Source organism: Pempheris klunzingeri, chromosome 19 (assembly GCF_042242105.1).
Source record: "Pempheris klunzingeri isolate RE-2024b chromosome 19, fPemKlu1.hap1, whole genome shotgun sequence".
Taxonomy (NCBI): Eukaryota; Metazoa; Chordata; class Actinopteri; order Acropomatiformes; family Pempheridae; genus Pempheris; species Pempheris klunzingeri.
This window is the reverse complement of record NC_092030.1, coordinates 11,237,669-11,263,989: the sequence shown is the minus strand read 5'-3', so window position 1 is coordinate 11,263,989 and position 26,321 is coordinate 11,237,669. Positions and strand designations below refer to the sequence as shown.

At 41.8% G+C, this 26,321-nt stretch overlaps 1 protein-coding gene across 1 annotated transcript; it reads left to right on the top strand.

The window, feature by feature from the left end:
* The first annotated feature begins 1,869 nt into the window (after nt 1-1,869).
* Nucleotides 1,870-24,064, top strand: crb2a (crumbs cell polarity complex component 2a). Its single transcript, XM_070850902.1, has 13 exons — nt 1,870-1,936; nt 11,878-12,570; nt 13,919-14,114; nt 15,012-15,151; nt 15,599-15,769; nt 15,853-15,966; nt 18,297-19,250; nt 20,047-20,621; nt 21,113-21,278; nt 21,541-22,411; nt 22,498-22,614; nt 23,485-23,611; nt 23,843-24,064. The coding sequence occupies exons 1-13, from the start codon at nt 1,870-1,872 to the stop codon at nt 24,062-24,064; spliced, it is 4,413 nt and encodes a 1,470-aa protein (XP_070707003.1).
* Nucleotides 24,065-26,321: the final 2,257 nt, after the last annotated feature.

The window sequence follows — 26,321 nt, the reverse complement described above, 5'->3', positions numbered from 1 at the left end:
CTATACTCAGGCCAGTTGCTAGTTAGCAGATTTTTTCAAGGAAAAAGCAGAAAGCATCAGTGTTCAAGATTATAACTCCCCAACTTTGTCCGTGTTGGGTCTTCTTTAGAGGATTAATTTCTAAAACTCTTATTTTTTTCTCCAAACTTTCCAACAGGCCAAAAATTTTTCCCGTATTCACAGGATATATGAATGTCTAAAAGGCAGGTTTCTTCAGCACATTGTTGCTTTAGATTTTGACACCATTATATTTCCTCTAGTGCCAACCTCAGGACAAAAGTTTTTAAAATTTCAAAAACAAAAACATCAGTATATATTTTTTTTTCATATAACGGGTTTAAATGAACACTGCAGCCTTTAGGCGCCACTAATTGGCCTTTAGACATGTTCAGGCCAACTCTAGAATTGCATCACTAAAATGTAATCTGTGTGAAACCACAAAGCAATTTCATTAAGCAACACACTAAGTTGGTCAATCACATATGCAAGCACACATTTCTAGCAGATTGCTCCGTAATTCTATTACTGTTATTCTACTGTTTACCTCATGATCAAATGCCATACATTTATAAACATTTATAAAGATCATGTGTAGACTATGGATCTGCAGTATTACACAAACTTACCTTTTTTGATTGAATTTCATCTTCTCACAGGTACCTGAAGCAGCACACCAACAGATCCATATGTTTCTTTTTTCTTTTTCTTTTTTTTTTAAATCTTAGCGTTATTCACACAAGTGTACTGTAAACATATGCACAATGCACAAAATCCAGTGTGCCAGTTACTGTAGGTGACACAAAGTTCATGGGTGCCAATCTGTCTAGTAAGGGTGTCAGGCACAGCTGGTGTTTGTGGGGTGGAGGGAGTAAAGGGGGGGTAACAAGTCTCTAACAGGCTATGTGATGGATGTCTGACTGCTAAGCTCCACACTACAAAGGAGCCACTAAAGCTGCTGAAGACAGTAATGAGACACTGACTAAAACCTGGCCTGGAATTACTGGCCTGCAAGTCAACACAACTTTAAGATTGGTTCACACGAGGACATCCAGTGGATTTAGGATTCCTGAGACGAGGCAACTTCCTGTGAGCCTGCTAACACTGGTGTGTGTAGATAACACGTGTGGTCACATGTTCAAGTATTTCATATCATCTATTTTATTCTGATTTTACATTTCTGGAGAATTTTGATTGCTGATTGTGCCTGTTATATTTTTTAAAAATGATCACAGTAAATTAATGTGTATGTCATTTCAGTTATTCAGACAACCATTCATTAGAAAGTGTCCAGAATCCAATAAACACAAGTTTAAGTGGTCTTTGAAAGGATTTTCAAAGAGTTTCAGTTACATTTAAACTGAAATTAGTCCAATAAAAGTATTAACAACTTCAAGGGGTTAAAACTGGAAAGCTCTAATTTTATTGTCATTCGTTTTTTATCTTGGTTCTCATGCAACAGTTCATCAGCAAACACATTTGTCTTTCAATAGTCTGTCATTTGACTGTGTTCCTGTGTATCCTGTGTATCGCTGCTCAACAGGAGTCCAGAGAGTGAGCATCGGTGTGTGTGTGTGTGCTAATCCAGCTCATGTTTTCCTGTTGTCTCTCTGCGCTCATGCCTGATTACACTCTGTGAGTCCTGAGCAGGGAGGGCTGTCTGTTTGAGTCCAGTGTGCGCTCATTAGTAGCCAAGCATGGGCAGGGTGCAGCATGCCACCCTCTGAACACAGGGCAACAGCAGGGCCAACAGCAACACAGCAGGGAGCTTCTCCAGCACACACCAGCATGCCACCACTTTAGGACTTTTCATTTCCTTTCTCCTACTTATTACCTTGTGGTCTTGTACAGAGCCAGGTCGGTGGTTTCACCATGGAGTTGGGGAGAGTTCATCTGAATCTAAAGACTGTTCTGCTGACGATGATGATGTTCAAATGGGGTGAGTAGAAAGAACACTTGGTTTATATTGTTTCCTGTGGTTGAGGTGGTATTTTAGATGATCGTGTCTGTGTGGATTTGTAGTTGAATGCTAGAGAACTGAAGGGAATGTCAGGATTTGAATCCCAGAGAGATTCATTGTGGCTACATGCTCCTTGTTGTGGTTTCAAGTGTTTAATCCTTTTTCTGTGAAAGCACCCTTTTGCTTGGAAAGAAGGACGTAAATACCCACAAGAGCGATTTCACCTCACGTAAACTTACTGTATGCTTATTGACTAGAAAGAAACAAGCCAGTGTTTGATCATTTATAGCAAGGATTGTCCCTTTCCTGGTTGGAACAGTCATCAAGAACAGGTCCAAGGAATGTCCCCAGTGCTCTCAGAGATGCTCCTCAATGGTGCACAAGTGGTTTTTGGGAGGTGTTTACTGGGCTAGTTTTGCTCCCTCTATAGTAGGAGATTCAAATGCATGCAGACAAGTTGAGGATGGTTTGTCCTTTGTCACTTAACACTGATGAGATGACTGGTGCGTTCCCAGTCAATTTCCACAATACTGAGAAACCCAAGCATGTGGAGGATAATTATTTTAATTACTGAAGCTGCTGCTTTGTAGGCAAATATCTTACTGGATTTCTTAATATTAGTTGTTAGTATATGATTGGATCCTTAATTGTAGAGGATGTCTAATTTTTACTAGCCCCTTTTACTGGATTTGACGCATGACTGGTTCAGAATCAGTGCTCCTCAGTCATGCATACTCAAACAAAGCAAACAGGGATGAGAAGGGCAGAAAGAGGGTCATTCATTTCTGCTTGCACATGAATGGAGGTGCAGTACGAGGTCACACAATGTCCATAAAGCAATTTGTTTATTAACGTAATGTCCCATAAAGTTTGACTATTGAATACTAAAGTACCAAAGTAATATCAGGCAGCAAACTTGCTCATATAACTGTTTTTAGACACAACAGAACAAAACATACTGATCTCACAACTCAAAGGCAGATCTCACAGGACATTTATATACATTTGTACAAAAATGTAATGTTTTGTGTGTGTGTGTGTGTGTGTGTGTGAAACCATGTTATGGACTGAAGCAGTGCAGTTGTCACACTTTACTTCATGTCCCTTTATATGCAGTATGCAAACATTAAATACATGGTTTATACCAGAGTATAATGTAGCTGTGATTAGATATAAGGACATATTAGTTTATTACTGTACAGAATTTGTCAGCAATTATTATAACTTCTCCTATGACATATATTTGTTTACCTATTATTTGCAACCTATATTATGACAGCTGTCGATTCATATATTGGCATTCATATTAAACTATACATCCAGTAGTAGAATACATATTTAAGTGTTCTCTAACTGTGGGGCAGGTCCTGTTTTGGGGATATAGAGGGATACCAGGCATGTGAGTAAAATGTTTAATCAAACAGATTTATGTAGAAACAATGTTTGTGGTCTCTTACTAACAAGCCTGTTAAGTTATCAGGTTAGCAACATTCAGACAACGAACATGGCATATGAAGTAAAATATTTTTGTACTGATTTCTGAAAAGAGAGCAGCCCTTGGGTGACTTACCCACTCATTAGAGTGAGTTGAGTAAAGGTGAAAGGAAACATGCAGGTCATGTTCTTGGTCACAAGATGGACCCTGATGTTAAACATGTAAATGGGGTTCAAACGTGATGCAAAAACATCTGCAGCATACTAAACATTTTAGCGATCAGACCAATATGCTGTAGGAATTTGCAGTTACACATAAAAAGAATCTTTTATTTGAATTGGTTTGGTTGGACAAAATTCTTTCATCACGTCCATGTACACATGAGAACGGGAGTGGAGCAAGATTGACCCTTGAGGCACACCGTACACTATACACTGGACGCACAATCTGATAATGAAATATGATAATCTGAACTTTCTATGAGACGGATAAGAATTAAACCTTACATGTGCAGGCATATTTGACAAATGACCATGCTTGTATTTTATTACAGCAAACAATTCAGTCTGTTTAGAGACTTCATTTCATTTTCAGTAAATAAAAAAATAGATTAGCTGCTAATCTGCCTAAGAGAGAGGTCAGAGACAAAAGAGATTAGTACCGATTAAGGGATGATATCACTGAGATGGTAATATGTCTGTCTTAACACTCAGACAGCAGGGCACTCTGAGTGTGACTGTATTAACTGGAGCTGTGTCAGAAAGGTGAATGAGACGTCTGTCTGTCTGTCTGTCCCCCCCAGCTGTCACTGACCTGTTTCATCCCTGTCATGTCTCATACTGTAGGTACAGGTGTCCGAACAGTCAGGATCAACCTTGTGTCTGCATTCTTGGATTACCATGAGCAATGGACAGGTCATAGTGTTTATATGCGGCTCTCTGCTCTGTATTAGTCTGTGGGCCACTTTATATCTGCATTGAAGAGCCGTAAAAATTAAAAGAAAAATAGGAGCAATTAACAAGGTCATGTATATGTGGAATCGTGAGGAGCTGCATGACATCCAAAGCAGTTCTGTTTTTCTTTTTATCTTGACTCATGTAGAAGGTCCACTTTTCCAGGTTTCTGTCAGAGATGCTTCCCTTAACAAAATCAAGCCATTGCTCTTTGTTTTGCTAATCAGCAGTACATCCATCCCCACTGTCTTTTAAGAAAACTGGTGTACTTTTTACTCCCCGGCAGTTCTTTGGTAACTTGATAACTAGATACCAGTTGCTAGATATAATCAACAAATAAATTGTGATTTTTATTATAGGATATTATAAGACTGTTGAAATTCATAAACTACCCAGCAGTATGGGATTAAAGTAAGGGTTTAAGATGAGGATCACCTGTAACATTAAAGTGATGAATACATTGCATCAGTAGTGATTATCCAATAATATAATAGTATATATTATTGTGAAATGGGTCATTCCACATAGTGAGTACCTTTACGTTTGGTGCTTTAAGTATATTTTGATGCTTATACTTTTGTCGTTTAACTTAAGTAGTCTGTTGAATGCAGGACATTTACTTGTAATGGAGTATTTCTACTCTGATATTGCTACTTTTACTTAATTAAAAGATTTGAATATTTCTTCCACTACTACTTTTAGCACTGCCTTTACTGTATACCATCCCAAAATATGTTATTCCACTTTACAGATCCTGAGAATCCTGACAAGTATGCCACCTTGTATGAGGGTTTGAGCTTGGGAAGCTGGTGAAATATGAGGTCAGAAGATGAGGTCAATATGAAGTGACAGAAGAGGAAGAGCATGTGAGAGTGAATATGGTGACAGAGTAGGTGACAGAGTGGACACATGCTAGAGGTTGAAGCTTGAAACTGTAATCTGTGCAGGTATCCTGCCACCAGGAGATTAGAGAAGCAAGGGGATTGGCCCAAAGAGGCCGGAGGGATTACAACATGGAAAGGCTCTGGAGGTCAGAGAGGCCATCAAACCTGCTGTGGTGAAAGAGGGGGAGGGAAAGTAGAATGAAGAGTAGAAGTTGGGGGATGGATAAGGATAGGGTACTGAAAACGGGGATCCAAAAAGAGGGAAAGGCAGTGCACAAAGAAAACTAATGCAGCGACAGTGAGAGAGACAAATGAGAAAACGAAAAGTGACACATCTAAACATACACAAAAAGAGTAAATATTGAATTTATGATTGATTAAAAAAAAAAATCATTTTAGGATATATGAAAATATATAAGACTCTACTTTGTATTTGCACTGACCATGGTTTATTTGTCACAACCACAATCTCATCCCTAAACTTAACATACCATAGATTCCACTCATAGATATTGTAAAGAGAATCAAACAAACGTTGTCATCGTTGTCATAACAAGGGTTCAAAGGTGAGCATGGGAAAAAAGAGTGGACCTAGAATTGACCTTTGAGGCGCACCACACAAGGAAACACGAGCTCTCTGTGAAACATCACAATCTAATGAACAGATACTAATGAAATCACGCATATGAGCTCTCAGATACACGCTCACACTGTACTGTGCTACTGTATAAAGTGCTGAATGCAGAGGCCTCAGAAATGCAGAATTCATGCAGACACGTTGCAGATGAATGTAATTTATCAAAGATGAGGATAAATGAATGAAACCCACTATATGGTTGGACTGAAAGCCTAAATATTACGTTTCTTTATTCATGTTTGACCCAACCGTGCTTAAGTTAAGTTTCTTATTAAGCCAGCAAAGGCTCACCTCATCAACATGTTTATCCTGTCTCCGTCTTACATCAAGGAGACTTGAGCTTAATCCGGAAAACCTCGACAGCCACCTGGGACTCTTCTAGTCTACAGGTGGCTAACACTCTCCTGCAGCCCACTCTAATCTGTAAAGTTCAAACACAGTTAGTGTCTCCACTTCAGACTGAGGGGAGGATACACCTCAACCAGAATTGAAAATGACAACAACCCTCTGCCTCAACAAGGCAACACCAGGCCACAATTTCAAAGCTGCCTTTATCTGGCAGACCAGAGACCAACTGCCAAAGAGCACAAGAAATATATAGACAGTACTGGCAGACGTCTTTGGCAGGTGTGAGGAAATGCTATAAAGTAAAAATGCTTTCAAAAATATAAAATGTAATTGGTTATTTTTATTGATTTACAAAATGCAAAGTGAGCGAACAGAAGAAAAAAATCTAAATCAAATGAATATTTGGTGCATCGATTCTTCCAGGTACACTTGCACAAAGTCAGGGATTTTATAGGATCATAGTCTGGTGTATGATTAACCAATTATAACAGGTGCTAATGATCATCAATTTTATATGTGGGTTGAAACAGCCATTAACTGAAACAGAAAGAGCTGTAGGAGGATTAAAACTGGGTGAGGAACAGCCAAACTCTGCTACCAAGGTGAGGCTGTGGAAGACGGTTTCATGTCACAGGTCAAACACCATGACTGAGCACAGCGACAAGACATCAGCACTGCATCAGCAAGGTCTCTGCCAGTCAAAGATTTCATAGCAGACTGGGGTTTCAGGATGTGCTGTTCAAGCTCTTTGGAAGACGCACAAAGAAACAGGCAGCGATGAGGACTGTAGACACAGTGGTCGGCCAAGGAAACTTAGTGCAGCAGATGAAATACACATTATGTTTACTTATCTTTGAGATCAGAAGATGTCCAGCAGTGCCATCAGCTCAGAACCAGCAGAAACCAGTGGGACCAGGTACACATCTACTGTACGTAGAAGTCTGGCCACAAGTGGCCGATGTGAAAACACGGCCAAGAGACTCAACTATGCACAAAAACACAGGAACTGGTGTGCAGAAAAATGTCAGAACAATAGTGAGTGTCTGCAGACAACAGTGAAGCTGCTGGAGGTTCCTTGGAAGTTTGGGGCTGCATTTGTGCAAATGGAGTTGGGGATTAGGTCAGAGTTAATGGTGTCCTCAATGCTGAGAAATACTGGCAGATACTTGTCCATCATGCAATACCATCAGGGAGGCGTCTGATTGGCCCCAAAGTTATTCTGCAGCAGGACAACGACCCCAAACATGCAGCCAATGACACTTTAAACTGAACTAATGTTGTATTTGTATTTTATACTTACAGTTGCAAGTGGTTACTTGTTGAACTCTTTTAACAGATTCTTACGTTTTTGTTTTTCTTGTCATTAGATCAAGGAAGCATAATGAGAACTATATATGACCATGTCACAAATCTAAATGTTTTTCACACAACAATGAAAATATATTAAACATGAAATAATTATTATCTAGAACCAGTTTTTACTTGAAAATTGACTGTTTTTCTTCTTATGACACCATACTAAATTATTAATTTTACAGTTATTTCACTTTCATTATTGCATATATATTGCCATAACAAGAAGTGAAAAAGTGAGTCAATGGTTAAAGACACATTCTACACACATGTACAACACAGGAGATCATCTGTCATTTACTCATGCACAATCACATGCATAATCTTTCCATGAATAGCTCACACAGTTGTGTGGCTTTATTTTAACAAGGGTGTGCCTGCCTTTACAATTTATTTCCTCAAAAGAATCAAGGCACTTTGATAGCATCACATGATGTCTACTGGAGAGATTATGTTACAATACAGAACTGCTGGGAACAACCATGTTTTTGTTCTTTTCTGAAGAAGCAGTTCCCATTGCGTAAAGAGACTTGCTTTGATTTTATACTTTCAGGCTTGATTACACTTGATGACAGTATGTAGTTATTATGACTTCTAGTATAATTATGATGTTGTTGCTTGTTTGGAGAATGAGTCTATGTTGTCCATGGGTCCATAGGTCGGTGGTAGCCATTGTAATCCTTTGTGACTGGTTGAAGGTCTTGTGGGCTTCAGATACTGAGGGCAGACTGTCTTTGGTGAAAGCAGTACGTGAGCATAGAAACAGCTACTCACGCACTTTGACTGCATACATAGTATAATTAGTATTTCAGTCTGGTTTTGTTATAGGATAAGGCTGGGATTATTCTTTATTTTACTTGTCGTCATAAGAAAAAGTCCCAACCAATGATGTATAGATCTCTCCCTCAATACTTTCTGACTTTATTTCCCTGTCCATGGCTCCCAGGTCTGAGCCCACTGCTTCCCTCTGAAGATGGAAACGTTAAAGAATTTCAGTAATTTCCTGAAAAAGCTGAAACAGTCGAAAAGCATGGAGTCGCAATTGTGTGTTTGTATTGGTGTATTGACGCCCATTCTGTAATGGTAGGAGGACCACAGTGGTGTCAAACACATTTATGGCTCCCTGAAAGGGTCAAAAACAAACTGTGTATCATCTGAACTGACCCTGTTCCTGTTGCAACAAATGATGAGAGTGAATATCTTTGTCACTACTAGTTTATCTCATTGAATATTCTGTCTCTCTCTCTCTGCCCCCCTTCTTCCCTCCAATAACTCCCTTCACTGTTAATATCTTCCACTTCAGTGAGAATTTGGAAGCAGGACACAGATCAAAGTGTCGGGGGCTGGGAGGCTGGGACTGGTGGATGGGGGTATTTTGGACAGGGTGTTGAGATTGGTCTAATAAAAGGAATGTGGACTGATTCCACAGAGACCTCATGGCATTGGCTGCTGAGGGGAGACAGCGTATTTATTGTAAATCCCCACTAAACTACCCCACCCCCACCCCCTGTTTAAGTGTTCACATCCACTTTGCGAAATTACACACAGAACGGCCCCACAGGCTGAGAGAGTGACTATTCATGGAAGATAATGCACAGTACAGTCATTATTTGAACTCGCTTCAAGCTAATTGAAACAAGAGACACAATTATGTATCTAAAGCAGCCTGTTGGGCTGGCCCCATGTTCATTAACGGGAAAATCCCACCAGTGGCCCCTAGATGCTGCATGAAAAATGAAGAGGCTACCTGACTCCTGTCCAAAGCTTCCTGCCACAGCAGATCCACACTGACCAAAATATTATGGAATAATATAAAAGGAAATCTGTTGTTATATTCCTGAAAGACATTTTAATTTGTTTTCTTATTTTAATGCAGGCTTACTGTAATCAAAGACAAGAAGGCTGAAGGTTGAAACTGAAATCATCTAAAAAAAGAAATATCTCACAGGGAGATTGAAATCTGTGATAAATAGATAGACATATAGATTCAGTCCTGGGCTGACAGACTGATTTGGTGGCTACCATGTCACTGTTTGCTGTCTCTCATAACTCCTGAACTATGAGGTGTCCGTGCTAAAATCATTTGATTTTTCTTGGATTCTACGGTAAAACAATATTCCTTCCTACAGGTCACATCTCAGTTTCCTTCAGTCCTCACCAAAGGTGATATCTAACATGTGCAGATGTAGATGACATGCACATACACACACACACACACATATATACACCTATATACACCTAATATTTCCAGGATTGAGGTGTTCTCTAAAGACTGACATAAGTGTTTATCATTATCAGTATTTGGAGGCAGATCTGTTTTCAGATGTACATTTTTGTACAATTTTCTTAATTTCTAATGTGAAAATAAGTGAATTCTTTATGGGAATCAATATATATTTAGCTATATTAATTCACACACTATTACCAGCTTCTACGCGGACATCACTGTGACATAAAACAAGTCACCTGAAGCTCATTCCATGTGCAGTTTGCATTTAGTTCCTATTTTGTCAATGTTTATGGGGGATATTTGAGAAGCAAAGGCCTGAAAGCCCCAACCAGCCTGTCTGTGTTGATGTGTTTTCAGCATTACCTCATGAATCCTAAATCAAACAGAAATGCGTTGCAGGTGCAGTATTTCAGTGCTGAGAATGTCTGGCGCTTTTCACCTTATAAAGGTGTTTTAGTTGTTTATAAAGAGAGTGACTTGGTGTTCTCTTGCTTTTTTTTTTTGTCATCATTTATCTTTATCTAAAGAGCACCTCAAACTAACTCACTTTGAATCCAGGAAGTGCTCCTATGCAAAACTGTTTTGGTTTTACATATTTCAACTCATTTGTAGTTACAGCAAATGAATCTATACTTTAAACAGTGTGTCATGTGTGTGAGGGGCGGTAAGGATTTAACACTTCCGCCACACAGTCTGTCTTTTTAAATGAAGAGCGATCAGATTAGAGGGTTTGTCAGAATGAATAAGTGTAACAGGTTTAAATGCAGGTGATCTGTTTCAGTCCCACTTGGTCATTTCAGTTCATCCACTTGTTTGTTGCTGCTAAATGGATTGTCGTTAAATATATTTTCCCAGCAGCATGCTGCTGCCAGGTGTCATGTGACTGTCCTGACATGAACTGACGTGTGCAGCCTATGATCCAGGCTACCTGGAGGTTGTAATTCAGTGAATCAGTACAGATTACTTATTGCCAAATTGCTCTTAGATGTTAGGTCTACTATGCAATACTGAAAGACAGATATATAGTTATAGAGGTTAGGTTATCTCCACTATAAAACTTTCAAGTGAATTGAAGTGAAGTGAACTGAACCATGCGGTGATCAGATCGCATGCTGCACGCTGTTTACCTTGATGACAGGTTGCTGGTGCACTGGTTCTCACTCAAACTGGAGGAGAGGGAGGCTCTTGCCGACAGCAGTAATACCCATTGTAGATCCCCTTTAATGCACAATAGCACTGCTAACAAAGTATCGCTGACCTCTGGGACAAATCAGTTGCATTTCTTATTGCTGCTTCACAACAGAAAGCCACACTGTGTTTCATTGGGTAAAAACTTGAACGTGAACACAGGAAATAGCTGTGATACAGCTGTAGGAGAGGGATTAGTAAATCGGGAGGCTTTTGTGAATGAAATGGAGTTAGTGCAGTGCATGCATGCATTGTTTCCTGTGAACCTCTTGCACATGTGTAGGCAATTTGAGTCCTGTGCAGGAATGGTTACCAGTAGATATGAAAGCATCATTATAAAGAAGCAATTTGCTCAATATAATATCTGATGCTTGCTCATGTGGGAATTCTTGAATTCTTAATTTTGAATTCCTGAATCGTTGGCTCTCTCTCTAATTAAAGAGTTTGGTCTTGACCTGCTCTTTATGTAAAGCGTCTTGAGATAACGCTGTTGTGAATTGGCGCTATATGAATAAAGATTGATTGATTGATTGAATTACAGAACTCAAACAGATGGAGTGACTATTGCAGGAAAACATCATAAATAGGTTGAAAATTGTTGATATTGTAATTTTGATATAATACTTGCAATGTTAACACGTTAAGAGATGCATGTGTTGCAAGTTTTAAAAATCGATTGAATAAGTGACTGTTCATGTTTGTACTTGGTATAATGACATTGTCCATACTTTTGATATTCTTTAGACTTGTGGCTCCTTAAAATAAAGTAATGCCTACTTGTGACCCTTCATACCTCTACTCCTACTAATAATGATAATAAAAGTAATCTTAGTCATAATAATAATCATAATCATAACATTTAACATTAACATAACATTTCATTGGTTTTCAGGAATCTTCTGCACAGCCACATCAGACAAATGTCTGTCTGCACCATGTCAGAATGGAGCTTCTTGTATTGAGACCATGGATGATTATGCTTGTATCTGTGCCAGAGATGGGGTCCGATACATGGGCAAAAGCTGTGATGAGCTCTATGACGCCTGCTTCTTTGCTCCATGTGAAAACTGCACCAGTACCCCTGGTGCCACAGAGTACCGCTGCATCTGCCCGGACGGCCTGACAGGTGATAACTGCACAGAGGAGGTGGATGAGTGTCAGAGCAACCCGTGCTCCGAACCCCGCTCTCTGTGTGTGGACCAGCTCAACGGATACTTCTGCAGATGTCCTGCTGGATACGGAGGCCAAAACTGCAGGACACATGTGACTGACTGCATCGATAAACCCTGCAGGAACAATGGGTCTTGTGTGTTACGACCAGAGGGCTTTGAATGCCGCTGTGCACCGGGGTTCGAGGGGAAAACCTGTGAGGAAGATGTGAATGAGTGTTCATCAGAGCCCTGTCAGAATGGAGCTATCTGCATAGACGGAGTGGCAGAGTACCACTGCTTCTGCGTGCCTGGTTTTCAGGGCTACAACTGTGAAATTGACATCAATGAATGTGCTTCACGGCCCTGTGAGAACAACGCCACCTGCATCAATGAGAAGGACCACTACCAGTGTGAGTGCCTGGTCGGCTTTGCAGGTACTGTTCTCGGTCTCACTTCCATTTTGGGGATTAACATGAACGTTGTAGAACTACAGTTGTCACAGTCTGGGGGGGGATTGTGGGATGTAAACAGAAATATGATGGTGCCACGGAGGTAGTTAGTCAGCTGTGGGTTACGACCCACTGTGACGAGTGTTTTGACCTCTTGAACTTTCTCTCAAACTCTAAAAACATAAAGAGGAAATTTTCTGCTTAAGTGTTTATATTCAAACCTTCAAAATGCATCAATATTTCCCCTGATATGATACATTTTGCTGCAGATGAGGTCACTGCTAAACTGGATTACCAGCTGGGCGACACTCCCTAGGGTGCGTAAAGGCCCCACGTTTATCATTTGATAGTAATGTAATGATAAGAAAATGCCCATGCCTACACCTAAACTTAAACCTAAGTGTGTCACTAATGCTGCTCTTAGTCTAATGTTGGCATCGACAAACTTCAACTGAAGATATCAAAAAGGTTTTCGTTTTTGTCACTGACTCTTACATGTAAACTTTCCAATCACAAAGTTATACAGTATCATGAGACCGGAAAAATGTTGAGATGAATGATGAAAGTGTGCCATCAGTAATCATCTCAGCACACAGTGAGACGAGGACTTTCTGCTCCCTCACGTCATTTGTTTGTCCCTCCTGAGGTTTTTCTACTTGTTTTTCCTCTCCGTCATTTGTTAATACCAAAGTGTTTTGTTCCTCGTGCTTTCCTGATAAGCACGAGGAACGGGGAGTATTTTAAGTGCGCAGTAAGACGTTTTTAGTCAGGCGTCCTATCTGCGGCTCAGATAAAGTCTCCGTGCAGAGTGAGAGAAAACACTCCCGTCTTGCTTTTCTTCAACTCCTTTCTCTCTCCACGAGTCTGCTCTGTGTCAGAGGAGCTTCATGTTATCTGGGAGCAGTCAGTCAGGTCAGATCAGCACTGCTGCATTCCCCTGTCACTCTGTCAAAGTGCTTAGAGAACGTAAAGAAAGACTTTTATCACTGCAATCATCTGATTATTTACAATAGCTGGATTTACCAGATGTGACCATTTGCATTTCATCATCATTGTAATGGTAAATGGTCTGTATTTGTATAGCACCTTTCTAGTTATTTCAACTACTCAAAGCGCTTTTACATGACATCCTCATTCACTCATTCACACATCATTCATAGGAAATGTAATTTGGAGGAGACTATTCTTATATTCATACTCATTCACACAGTTGGGGTTCAGTGTCTTGTCCAAAGACACTTCTACATGTTGACCCATAGGAGCTGGGGATCGAACCCCCGACCTTCTGATTGAGGAACGACCCTCATAGTAATATTCCTCTCCTCCTCACCAGGAGTCAACTGTGAAGCTGAAATCGATGAGTGTGAGTCCAGTCCCTGCCGCCATGGAGCAACCTGCCACGACATGATCGGCATGTACTCCTGCGAGTGTCTGCCCGGGTTCGACGGCATCGACTGTGAGGTTGATATTGATGAGTGTGCCAGTGATCCCTGCCAGAATGGAGCCATCTGTCATGACATGGTGAACAGGTAACGAACAGGCCAACCCTCAAACTGAATTGTCTGTCTGTAAGAGTAACAACAGGGGAGACTGTGACTGAAATGATGAAGGCAGATATACCGGCGTATCACTGCGTATCCTCAAACACTACAGATGTAACAAATCAGCATCTTTTTGGATTGTCATAGTGCTTGGCCAAACTGGAAAAACAGAAGGACACCTTGAAAAGTGGTGTTTTTGCCCTCAGCTTTTCTGTTTTTTCCACACCGACACCATGGGGCTGCTAGTTAGGAAGTGGAGCATTTTAGGAGTCTGTGCCAAGAGGCCCTTTGCCTCATAATCCATCTATCCCTCCAAAACATCCCAGAAATGTCTTTGTTTGGGCCCAACACATACCTGCTCAGCGTGTGACCCCACTTTGTGAGCCTTCACTTCTAGATGCTGGTAACACCTGATTTCTATGAAAGGGTCATTTCTTTGGACTTGTTAATCAAGCTCACAACTCAATCATAGTAAATGGGCTGTATCTCCATAGAGCCTGTCTAGGCTTTACGACACACCATTCATACACTGATGGAAGCGGCTGCCATGAAAGGTGCTCTGCAGCAGGGGGAAACTAACCATTCACACACACATTCTCAACGTGAAACACAGCTTGCAGGGTTCAGTATCTTGCCCAAAGATACTTCAAAGTGCAGACTGGAGGAATTGAACCACAGAACGGACGACCTGCTCTACAAGTGAGCCACAGTCGCCCATATAATGATGTAATCTCAAGACTCACTCACTTCTCGTGATCATGACTAAATCATAGTGCCTCAGTGGAGTTTGGGGTTATCGCCTGTTGCCATATTTGTTATTAGAACCAGGGGAGCGACATTTTTCGAAAAGGCTGCTGTATAAAAATGCATTTGTGTCTCTTGCAGCTACGAGTGTGACTGCAGCGATACAGGATTCGAGGGCGACCACTGTGAAATGGACATCCCCGAGTGTGCGTCTGATCCCTGTCAGCATGGTGCCACATGTTTAGAGGGAGTCAAAGGATACACCTGCCTCTGCTGGCCAGGTACCGAGCTACATGCTGCACAGCAAACATCTCTGTAGCATCACACAAGGACCCACAAAGGTCGTGAACCTAGCCGATTGGGCAGCTGTCGCTTCTAGCCGAGGGGTTTTCACAAAGCCACAATTAGGCAACAGTGTAGGATTCACAAACCGCCCAGAGAAAAGAAACCATCTGACCTGCAGCTAATACACACACCTCATTCATTTTCTTTTCTAAAACATTCATTTGAATTTTAAATGATGCTCTCCGTTCTGAGAGGTACTCAAAGAAGACACACAGAACTGCATTCATTCCCTGCAACAGTAGCTACTACAATTTTTGCTTTCCGCACTAGAACATTCAAATCCATCTAATCTATCTAAAGTGCAAAACAGATAGATAAACAGTAGAAGACAGGTGTTAGCGTGTACAGTTTGGATAAAACATGTTGTGTTTTGTGTTCTTTAGGTTATGGGGGACCAAACTGTGAGATTGATATCGATGAGTGTGCCGAGCAGCCCTGTGAGAACGGTGGAGAGTGTTTTGAGCGCTCTGATCCGTCTCACTGGGAGCTGGACTGGGAGCTGAGCTTTGCTGACGCAGCTGGATACATCTGCCAGTGTCAGCCAGGGTTCGCAGGTCAGTAAAACTATAGAGACCAATCTCAGATGTCACACCTTTTCAAACCTTCTGACAATCATGTCATTTCTTTCACATTACAGGAGAGAACTGCTCCGTCAACATTGATGAGTGTGAGTCTGAACCCTGCCAGAACGGAGGCACTTGTGAGGATAAGATCAACGGCTACACCTGCACATGCTCTGTTGGATTTCTAGGTGAGACTTAATCTGCTGCATGTTAAATTTAAGAATGTACTGTTAGTGGCAGCACTCGTTGTCTCAACATTAATCAACATCTACCATTTTGGGTTGTTTTGAAATGAACACTAAAATGAAACACAAAAATTGGGTCCAGAAAATAAAGATGAAAACACAAATCACAGTATTTAATAATTAATAGTTAAACATCAGTAATGAGCCTAGCATTAAATCCAACTGATCTGCTGGTGGGCAACTCATGACGTTCAACATTGTTCAGTCCCAGAAAAAAAAAAAAAAAAAACGGGGCCAAACTACAATTACTGGAAGGCTACAGCCATCAAATCTCTGTTAGGATTCCCTGGTGGTCCAGGGCTTTCAAAGATGCTGACCATATAGTAATTCATATTCTATGTCAATGTTAGATTACTAAAAATAGTTAATATTCCTAATTGATACTTAAATGTCAAAATGTTAGTTTTTAAAAGTCAAGGCCAGAATGAGCTGTGGCTAAAGTTAGACTATGAATGCTATAATGCGTACCTTATTATGTACATGCTATGTACCCTACATACATGTTATGTCAAAAGAAAAGCATCAATACTTGTTTGTATTTATTGACAAATCGTTTATTTAGGAGTGTGTCCAACCAGCAGAAAGAGCAGCCAGGAGGGAGTGAGAGATCAGTAGAAAGAGACCGAGCAGCCTGGAAACAAGAAAGGGCAAGTGAAAAAGAAAGAAATGCAGACAGAACAAGCTGAGGGTGAGACTGAGCAACGAATAATCTTTGTTCCAGAACCATTACAGACGGAGGATGTATCCAACAATATGAAATAACTCAGTAACAATGATAGGCAAAGAGGAAGGAATAGAAAAAGAGAAACTCAGAACAAGAAAAAAACAAAGCAGAAAGACGTAGACGTTGAGGCTGAAGTTTTGTTAAACAAGAACTCTGCTATTTTTAAATCCGGGCACAATTCTGACATATTTTGGGTTTGAAATGACTTATAGGTACAAAAAGTGTTGGCAATTGAGTAGATCACCTCAGCCAGCAGCCGCCAAACCTTCTGCAATGGCTGCAACATGATCCTTTGAGACAACTGCACCTGATCACAGTAGGTCCACTAAAAGTGCTGACTTTATCTGACTGGTGTTTTAAAGCATTAGTTAAGATCCAAATTATTATTTTTTTTAAAACACCAAAGTTATACAAAAACACAACTAACCAACTGAAGCAGCAGGTAGACCAGCAACGCCCACAATTCCCTGAAGTCCTCCAGGAATCAGTGCACAGACAAAGCAGGACTTGCCACTGACACTGTGCACAAACAGAAGCCTCCTGCAGTGTCATGATAGCTCTTTGAATGTGGGTGAAGGTGTCAAATGAGTAAGAACACATGAGTCTATTAGTTGGAAATTAGAAATGAGTTTATATGATTATAAAGATTTTTAACAAAAAAACTTCAGTATCAGTTGATTTGATAGCAAAGAATTGTAAAAGCCTTGGTGAAAGCTGGTGGGCATTATTTCAAGGTGAAGATATTCATTCTTATCTCTTCTCAGCATTGTTACTGATACATTTTAGCGCCCGTATATTGCATTCGTCTATTGAGGAAATGATTGTGCCAACATGTTGTGTAGCAATATTGTTTTGAGAGTGATTCACAGTCTGATAATGCAAACAGGTGTTCAGGACGTGGCGACAGCAGCTGGTTCTAGTTCCATCAAAATGTGTCCTGTATAAGCTAATATAAGAAGCCCTTCGGCGCCAAGCCCTCCATATTTACCAATGTAACAATCACACACACCTGACATGTTGAAGTTAGAGGCTTCATTCACATACACACTGAACCCACACTTATGAAAAGTAAAAGCACCTCATTATTTCAGATGATGAGATGTCACTGTTAAATTCTGCTTACTTTAATGTTCTATGAGGTGACTGAATACACACAAGAGAACCAGTTATGGTACACAAAAAAAAAGAAATTAAAATAAACTCTCTAGAACATCAAGTGTATGTATAAAACTGCTGCTGCTGCATTTCTTCACATCTGCCTTTTAAAAATACAACCGTACATTTGTGAGGCTTTTTAAAGGTTCCCCCTTAAGATTTACATCTCATCTCATTAGGAACCAATGGGCTTGGGGCTGAAAGCCACTGACAGGGTAGGGAAGTCAGACAGCACTGAGAGACAAACTCACACATTGTGGCTTTTGGTCTCTTCATGAGATTTATTGACAGAAAAAATGCAAAAAAGTGAAGATTCATCCTTCCCTTCTGCAGCGCTGGACCCTCTAGTAGCCAGCCTGCACCGTATCTAACCCAAAGTGTCGTCTCCCTCCAGGTGAGCTGTGCGAAGTGAACATTGATGAATGTGAGAGCCAGCCCTGTCAGAATGGTGGCTGGTGTGAAGATGGCAGGGCGTCCTACACCTGCCACTGTCCCGAGGCAGAGCCAGGCCAGCTTCCTTGGGGAGGTGATCACTGCCATGTGAAACTCTACGGCTGCGTGAACCATAAATGCCAGAATGGAGCCACGTGCCATCCGTGGCTGGAGGGTGGTAAACACGGCCACACGTGCTTGTGCCCTCATGGCTTCTATGATGAGCAGTGCTCCACGAGAACAACTTTCTCCTTTTCCACTCCTGGATTCATTCACATCCAGGTTCTGCTAGAAGAAAGGACCCGGAGGGAGGTAGAGCACCAAGTTCATCGTGGTTTGGGGGTACAGCTACGCTTCCGGACAACTATACCCAATATGTTGCTCTTCTACAGGGGAGATGTGGACAACCACCTCCTCCTGGAGATAGTGAACGGAGGTCTTCATGCAAAAGTCTTTTCTGAGGAGACTGAGCTGGATGTAACATTTCCTGGTTTGGTTAGTGATGGAGACTGGCGGGATGCTCATGTGTTTGTAGATAACGAAGGTCTGGTTTTGATTCTGAAAGGCCCTGGTTGTAACAGGGAAGGATGCAGAGTTATAGATGGTGGTGCTGATGAACCACCTTTCCAGCCATCTGAAGCCTTCACTCATATTTACGTGGGTGGGGCACCAGAGGAGCTTTTAGAGTACTCTGTGAGTAGTGTAGGCTTCATTGGATGTATGGAAGACCTGATGATCGACTCCAAGCCTATCCTACCGCAAACACTTCCAGAGGACCAGGGCCATGAGCTGGGATGCAGTAAGACTGAATGGTGTGCTCCTGACCCTTGCTATGGACATGGGCGCTGTGTGGACCTGTGGACCAGCTATCAGTGTGACTGCTACCGGCCCTTCTATAGCGAGAGCTGCTCTGAGGGTAAGCACCAGCAGGTTTTTTACCTTTTGACAAATCTTGTCAAACCAGTCCTCTAATCTAATTAACTAAAAGTAGCTGTACCACAGCATGAAAATACCCGAATACCTCTTCTCAGAACATTTATTGATATCTGTGACATCCAGTAGATTTACATCTCCCTATCCTCCTGACTGGTTTTGTTGCTCCTGTCAGGGTGGAGCAACTTCTCCATTATCATTCTTATAAGATATGAATGGTCTTATTAGTGCATTGAGTTTGGTGACATCACATAAAACTCAATACAGTTCCACCCAGCTTAGGCCTGACTTTAGGCTGAATATAGCCTGACACGGGCTGTGAGTGCGCAGAGCATTTCATTTAAGAAATAACTAGTAACTACAGCTGTGTGAATGTAGTGGAGTGATAGGTACAACGTTTCCCTTTGTAGTGAAATGTAGAAATATAAAATAGGATAATAATGAAATGCTTAAATGCTCAAAATTGTACTTTAGAACAGTTGAGTAAATGCACTTATTAACATTCCGCCACTGCACAAATGTCATTGGTTAATGTGTTCTTTCTCTTATTTTACGTAAAACCCCTATGGCTGCAACAAATCTATATTTTCTTGATTGGTTTTGGTGTTTTAATTGTTGTGCCTTGACAATTGGTTTGTATTTTCAAGACTTAACAATATATGTATAGAAAAAAAATATAGCACTTGATGTCAGCAACCAAAAACAAAAGCAAGATTACTAACTGTTCTACTCTTATTTTCCTATTCTTCATGTGATTAATCCAAACTTCCAATTGACAGAAATCCCTTCATGGACGTACAGCCACGAGGACGCAGTGAGCTTCAGTGCCTATGATATAGGTCAGAGCCATGGGAGCAGCTTCAATGTGTCCTTCTTCCTGAGGTCACTGAAGCCAGATGGGTTGCTGTTCCAGCTGAGGAGGCCCGCAATGGAAGAAGAGGGGGGGGTGTACTTCTCAGTCTACCTGGGGAGGGGGAGGGTTTTCGTCAGCTCCCTGCCCAACAGTGCCCCACTTACAGCTCCGATATTTGTGACCACAGGCGAGAAGCAGCTTTTACAAGTGGAAGTCCATCACAGACAAGTGATCTTTGAGCATGCAGGGCTACGCTATGGAATAGGAGAGATCCCTGAGGTGAACGTGAACAGTGGGGATCAGGCGTATGTAGGAGGACTTCCAGGAGACTTGGACGCTGATGTGTGGGGGGGGCATTACAAAGGTTGCCTGCAGGACCTTCGTTTAAACTCAGTGCATCTAGATGTGGATGCCTGGAACAGCTCGGATGATGAGGAAGTGTATTTATCAGCTGATGCTGAAAATGTAAACCAGGGCTGCCTCAGTGATGATACTTGTAAGGTAGGACACTGTTCCTTAATCTGCTTTGTTCCTCACAGTAGCTGTGTTAGTTAGTTAGTCCTAGTCATCAGGAACAACATGGAATAGGCTGCTTTCATTGACCATTTGATAGCAAATGGCCATAAAGTCAGCTGGAGGGAACTCCCAAACAAACTGAGCAGCAACGAGAAATCTAATCTGCCGATACAAACACATACATGGACAATAGAGTTAGTTAAATACCAAATAGTACAGGGAAAGTTTAATGCATTAGAGTGTATCTACAGAATGACAGTGAGGAGTGTCAGGATATGGAGGAGCGAGGATGCTAAACCTCCCAAATGAAACAGTTTACAGAGGATTCACCACAGTGTTCTTCAGCCTCACAGTCCCCAGAGCTACACAGACAGATAAGACACAGATGCATAGGTTGTCCCTTCTACAAACTGTTTGAAGGTTATATGAGTTCCTTGTGTCTGGATTCTACAAAATGTCAATGCTTTCTTGTGCAGGTGAGGCCTTGTCATAATGGAGGAGAATGCACCATCACCTTCAATGATTTTACGTGTTCTTGTCCAGCGGAATACACTGGAAAGACCTGTGAAACGCGCGTGTGGTGTGTTAGTGGCCCTTGTGTCAACGGCGGCCATTGTGTGGACCTTCCTGATGGATATGAGTGTAAGAACATTCACATCATTCTATCACAGTGGCTACCACTAACCCATAAATTGTTCATACCATTTAAGAAATGCAAGTGCCCTTATGTGTACATTAATCCCATGCAGTTGATGATCTAATCACTTTGAGGAACCTTTTACTAGACGAGTAGGATGATTTATAATGTTTGGATGTTTGGAATGTTGGATGCTTTCCCATGAAGATGCCTTGTTCAGTGCTGCAACAAACAAATCCAAATCAGTGTCTCCGTGTTGACCCTCAGGTGTGTACAATGCCACGTTTGAGAACAACCCTGTGCACTACAGTGCTGGAGGCTCCCTGGCTGACCCTGTCTCTGACATATACATGGAGCTGCGGACTCGCTCAGAGAACGCTGTGCTCCTGAGAGCCTCCTGGGGCTCCGACCTGCTGCTGGTGGGTCTGCTGGACTCTTCAGTCCGGGTGGAGATCCACATTGGCAACAATGTTGAGACGCTGACCTTCACGGGAGCTCGTCGAGTGGCTGACGGGAGCTGGCATCGCGTCAACATCTCAATGGCTGAGAAGGAACGCAAAGCCTCCACCTGGATCATCACTGTGGATGGAATCACAGACGCCAGCAGCGTGCCGCAGCGCACAGGAAGCCTTCACTTCCTCAATGAGAAGGGGGCCACGCTGGCTATCGCAGAGAGCTTCACTGGCTGCTTGAGTGCAGTGAGGGTCGGAGGAGTCTACCTTCCCTTTGTAGATGACTACAAAGCACCGCAGCCGTCTCAGTTCCATTTAGATGGAAAACCAAAGATTCATTTAGGTTGTACCAGTGCTCCTGTTTGTGATTCTGGTCCTTGTCTAAATGGAGCCACATGTGAGGACCTCTTTAATAAATTTGGCTGTGTCTGTGACATGGGTTGGGAGGGAGAACAGTGCGAAACAGACGCTGATGACTGTGCGTCGCAGCCTTGTGTTCATGGAAGCTGTAGGGACTACTTAGCTGGTTTTGAGTGCCAGTGCCACCCTGGATATGCTGGCACACACTGCGAAGAAGATCTTGACGAGTGTGAGCATCACGCATGTCAACATGGAGGCACCTGTCAGGATGGACCCAACATGTACAGCTGTATATGCCCCAAGGACTACAGAGGCCCTGTCTGCCAGTGAGTACTCTGATTTAGCACCACAGAACTCTGACATGTCATTCATCATTCATTAAAGCAAAGTTTAATACCTTTACCTCCACCAGATGGGATTATCCTCCGATACAGTGTGGTGAAGATGTCCAGTGCGCAAATGATGGAATCTGCAATGATGGGTTGTGGGGAGCTAACTGCACGTGCATGCCAGGTTTTACAGGCAGCAGGTGAGCTCATATTGATTAGATTTGACTCTTAGAGTACAGTACCAAAGTCTTCAATGGCCAGATCACCAAAATTACAAATACATATTCTTACAACATATTTTGCTGTCGCTGTATTAGGTTTTCATTGAGATTATTTCTTCAGTAAACAGTAGTTTGAAAATAGTTGGATAATTGTGGATTATCCAGAGTAACAGGGATTCTGCTTCTGGAAAGATATAATGTTCTTCTATTTTGAAATGATAGTTTTCATTGTTTGGACAAAGCATGACAAACTTGATAAAGTGTCTCAAAACTTGGACAAATGAAGCAAAACTGTCTGCAGATAGCACTACAGGGAAGCACATGTTAATGAGGATTGGCACCACATGTAAAGCATTGGGCCTCATCTAAGGGCCTGCTGTGATGAGCCAAACTATCTGCAGTGAAACAGATCATTTAGCATTATTGTTATTAGATACAGTATTTTACATTAAGAGAAGGATGAGACAGTGTTGCCATACAGCTAAAGACCTCAGTGTACCAGTGTTTTATTACTTCTAGTCAGTACTGCATTGTGATTTAGCTTCTTATAATCCAGGCCTATAATAGCAACATCACTCAAACTAACATCTAACTAATGAAAATTGTATCTAAAAGCATTAGATGTGGACAAAACAGAGAAAAATAGAACAAAGAAATATTCAAACTTTGAAACTAGTAAGTATTTATTACAGAGCCTCAGAAAACTGTCTGATAAGTCCCTGTGAGAGGCAGCCCTTTCCATCTGATGGCTATTTAACGTCTCAACGTCTCTAAAATGTCTTTAAAAACGTTCAGTGTGTCTCTTTATGTTCTTTTCAGGTGTGACTTTGTGTATTTTGTGTGTTGCAGGTGTGAAGTGGAGATCAATGAGTGTCAGTCCAACCCCTGCCGAAATGGTGGCTCCTGTTTGGATCGATTCAACATGTTTGTGTGTGAATGCCCACCTGGCTACAGCGGTCCAATCTGTGACACCAACGTATGTTTCTTACATTTTTCTTCCTTAGTGGTACACATGCAGGCCACTTGTTGCCTAGCAACACTTTAAAAACATTCAACCATCCAACAAACGTCCAATAAACTAAAACCTTTATTTTGTTCTATGAAATGTTCATTTATTTCTTTAGGATGTGCTTTCAGATAAGTGACTAAAACAAAATGATTCTTTTATGACATTCTAGTCCAACCTCTGCCCTCTGTGCCTTTGCAGAAACAAGCACAAAAACAGGCAATCCCCTGGCTGGTGGTTGCCATCCCCCTGCTCTCATTCTGTGTGCTGATACTGATCATCGGCTTGACCTTCATGGTGCTCACGGCGAGGAAGAAGCGCCAGTCGGAGGGCGCGTACAGCCCCAGCTCTCAGGAGCTGGCTGGAGCTCGGCTGGAGATGGACAGCATGCTCAAAGTGCCACCAGAGGAAAGACTCATCTGACACTCAGGCTGAGAAATGGATCTGAGCACTGCGGGCAGGTGCACAGGACTCACTGACACACTTTTGAATACCTGCGTTGTAGGGTGCAGCCCCCTCCTGGTGAGGACCAGGTACTGACCCAGTGCTGGTGTTCTGTGTGTCACTCAACTGGGTGCACACACAAGTAACACAAGTTACTCATGTAGCTGCTGTGTTTTTGATAAAGCATGTCTAAGGAAACAGCCCAAAGTCTTTGCACCAAGGAAGTACAATCCACTGTATAACTCTACACTCTGTAGCTGCACACAGGACAGTTTAAGGGCTTTATTTTGAGGAATCATTGCACAGTCCAGTGCTACAAGCACATAGACTGTGGAAAATGGTGTTTCCACAGGCGGAGGATCACGGTGCGCCTGTGGGGCTGCCAGAGACTGGGCTGCATTGCAGGAAAGCATTAGATGTCCGGGGCTTGAGCAGCATCCAGCTCAGTCAAGCCAATAGACAGGGCTATAAAGCTGCAGGTCCTCTAAGGGCCTCCAGATGCTGGCACGAAGACAGAAAACTTTAGTTTTCTAGTTTTACTTGTAATGTGGATCTCCTCTTATAAGACATGACAGCTTAAATAGAGGTATCATTAAGAATGAGTATGATTGAACATGTTTCCATGTTCATGTTCACTTTGTATGTATGTACAATCAAAAATGTGAGTGGAAACACTGGAAGTAGGCTAAGTGAATAAATGATGATGATGATGAAGCACCAAGAGCTCAAAACATCAGTGTGGAGCAATGAGGAGAATGCAGCCTTCCTCACAGTAACACATGAAGTGATGAGGAGGCTCTGACCTTCCTCACAATAACACTATAACATAAAGTATAACTGGAATGCCATTGGAAAAACCAGCTGCACTCTCCTTTGAAAATAATGGTTCCAGTTCTGGTTCCACTAACAAAATGACAGCTAGTGGTAAACTGACTGGGTGACATCATAGAAACTAGCATCAGTTATAAAATCACCTCTTTCCTCCCCACCAAAGGGACTGTGACAGCGTGATGACAGAACAGTTTTGCAGCAGCTCAGTCAGAAAGACTCACCAGGAAATGCACGGCACCTTAAAAAGTGTACGAGAAGAAACCAGCGGCGGCTCATCGTGAGCTTCTCTGATCCAAAGAGAGCTGCAGGGTGCCGTGGGAAACCGCTCAGTGAGATGAGCTGTCCACGTGCCTGGTGCACGCCCACGGATTGTATTGGTTCTAATGCTGCAACATTTTACTCACAGGGTAGGAGACCCTCAGGACTTAAGTGGACCCCCCACCTACTACCCATTGAATACATGCCCTACAAGACAGGGCCCCAAGACAGGCTGGTAACCTATCTTAGCTGATATTGAGCTTTAGCAGAGCAGATTCCCTAAATTATTTGCATAATTCTTACCTAATTATTACCAGTTAATAACCTGCTTTGCCAGGTTGATCCCCAAATCCCAGAATACATAAAATGACCAACAGTCATACTGGACTGGAATGTAAGAATATGTCCCAGGTTGACAAATTCTAGAAATCCCTGTCTTGTTAAGCTCTCGAATTAGCATATATAGAACATGACTGATTTGCTCCAAAAGCATAGATCCCCATAATCCCCAAAGTTGCACCAGGACCCTTGAGCTCTGCTTACATACACACTACTGCACCTCTCAGCCACTTAGGAAAAAAAAACTAATCTGTGTGTTTGAAAAGAATTTCAGCTTAACGGTAACACACTGGGGAGCAAAAGGGGAAACATCCACACAAGAAAAACACATCAGCGACATCAAATGCATAATTTAAAAAGGCATTATTTTCAGTTTAAGAGCCACTGAAGCTTGTTTTATTGATGACATCAGTCTCTCTCCTCTTTGTGTCAAGCCTGTGTACAGTTTGTATATTTCTGTTAAGTGTGTTTTAACATTTGTCGGATTTTGAGTTTTTCTGTCGGCGCCCGCTCGTGTCTCCACCTCTTCAGTAGCAGCTTCACTTTTGTTTACAGTAAATGATGAATATATTAAAACCAGGGAGACTCCTGGGAGATGAGAAGAACAGGGTCTGTAGATATCAAGTTCTCGGTGTACAGTATGTGGAGATTTTTAGGATGTCAAGGTGAAATATTGCAACAAAATAAATAAGAAAGGTGTAAAAAGACTTATCCTAAAGTGTAAAGTTTGGAGGAAAAGACATATTTTGTAACACAACGTAACGATGTGAAAAATGTGATGTACAGTGTTAGTTTTTTTTTTTAACAA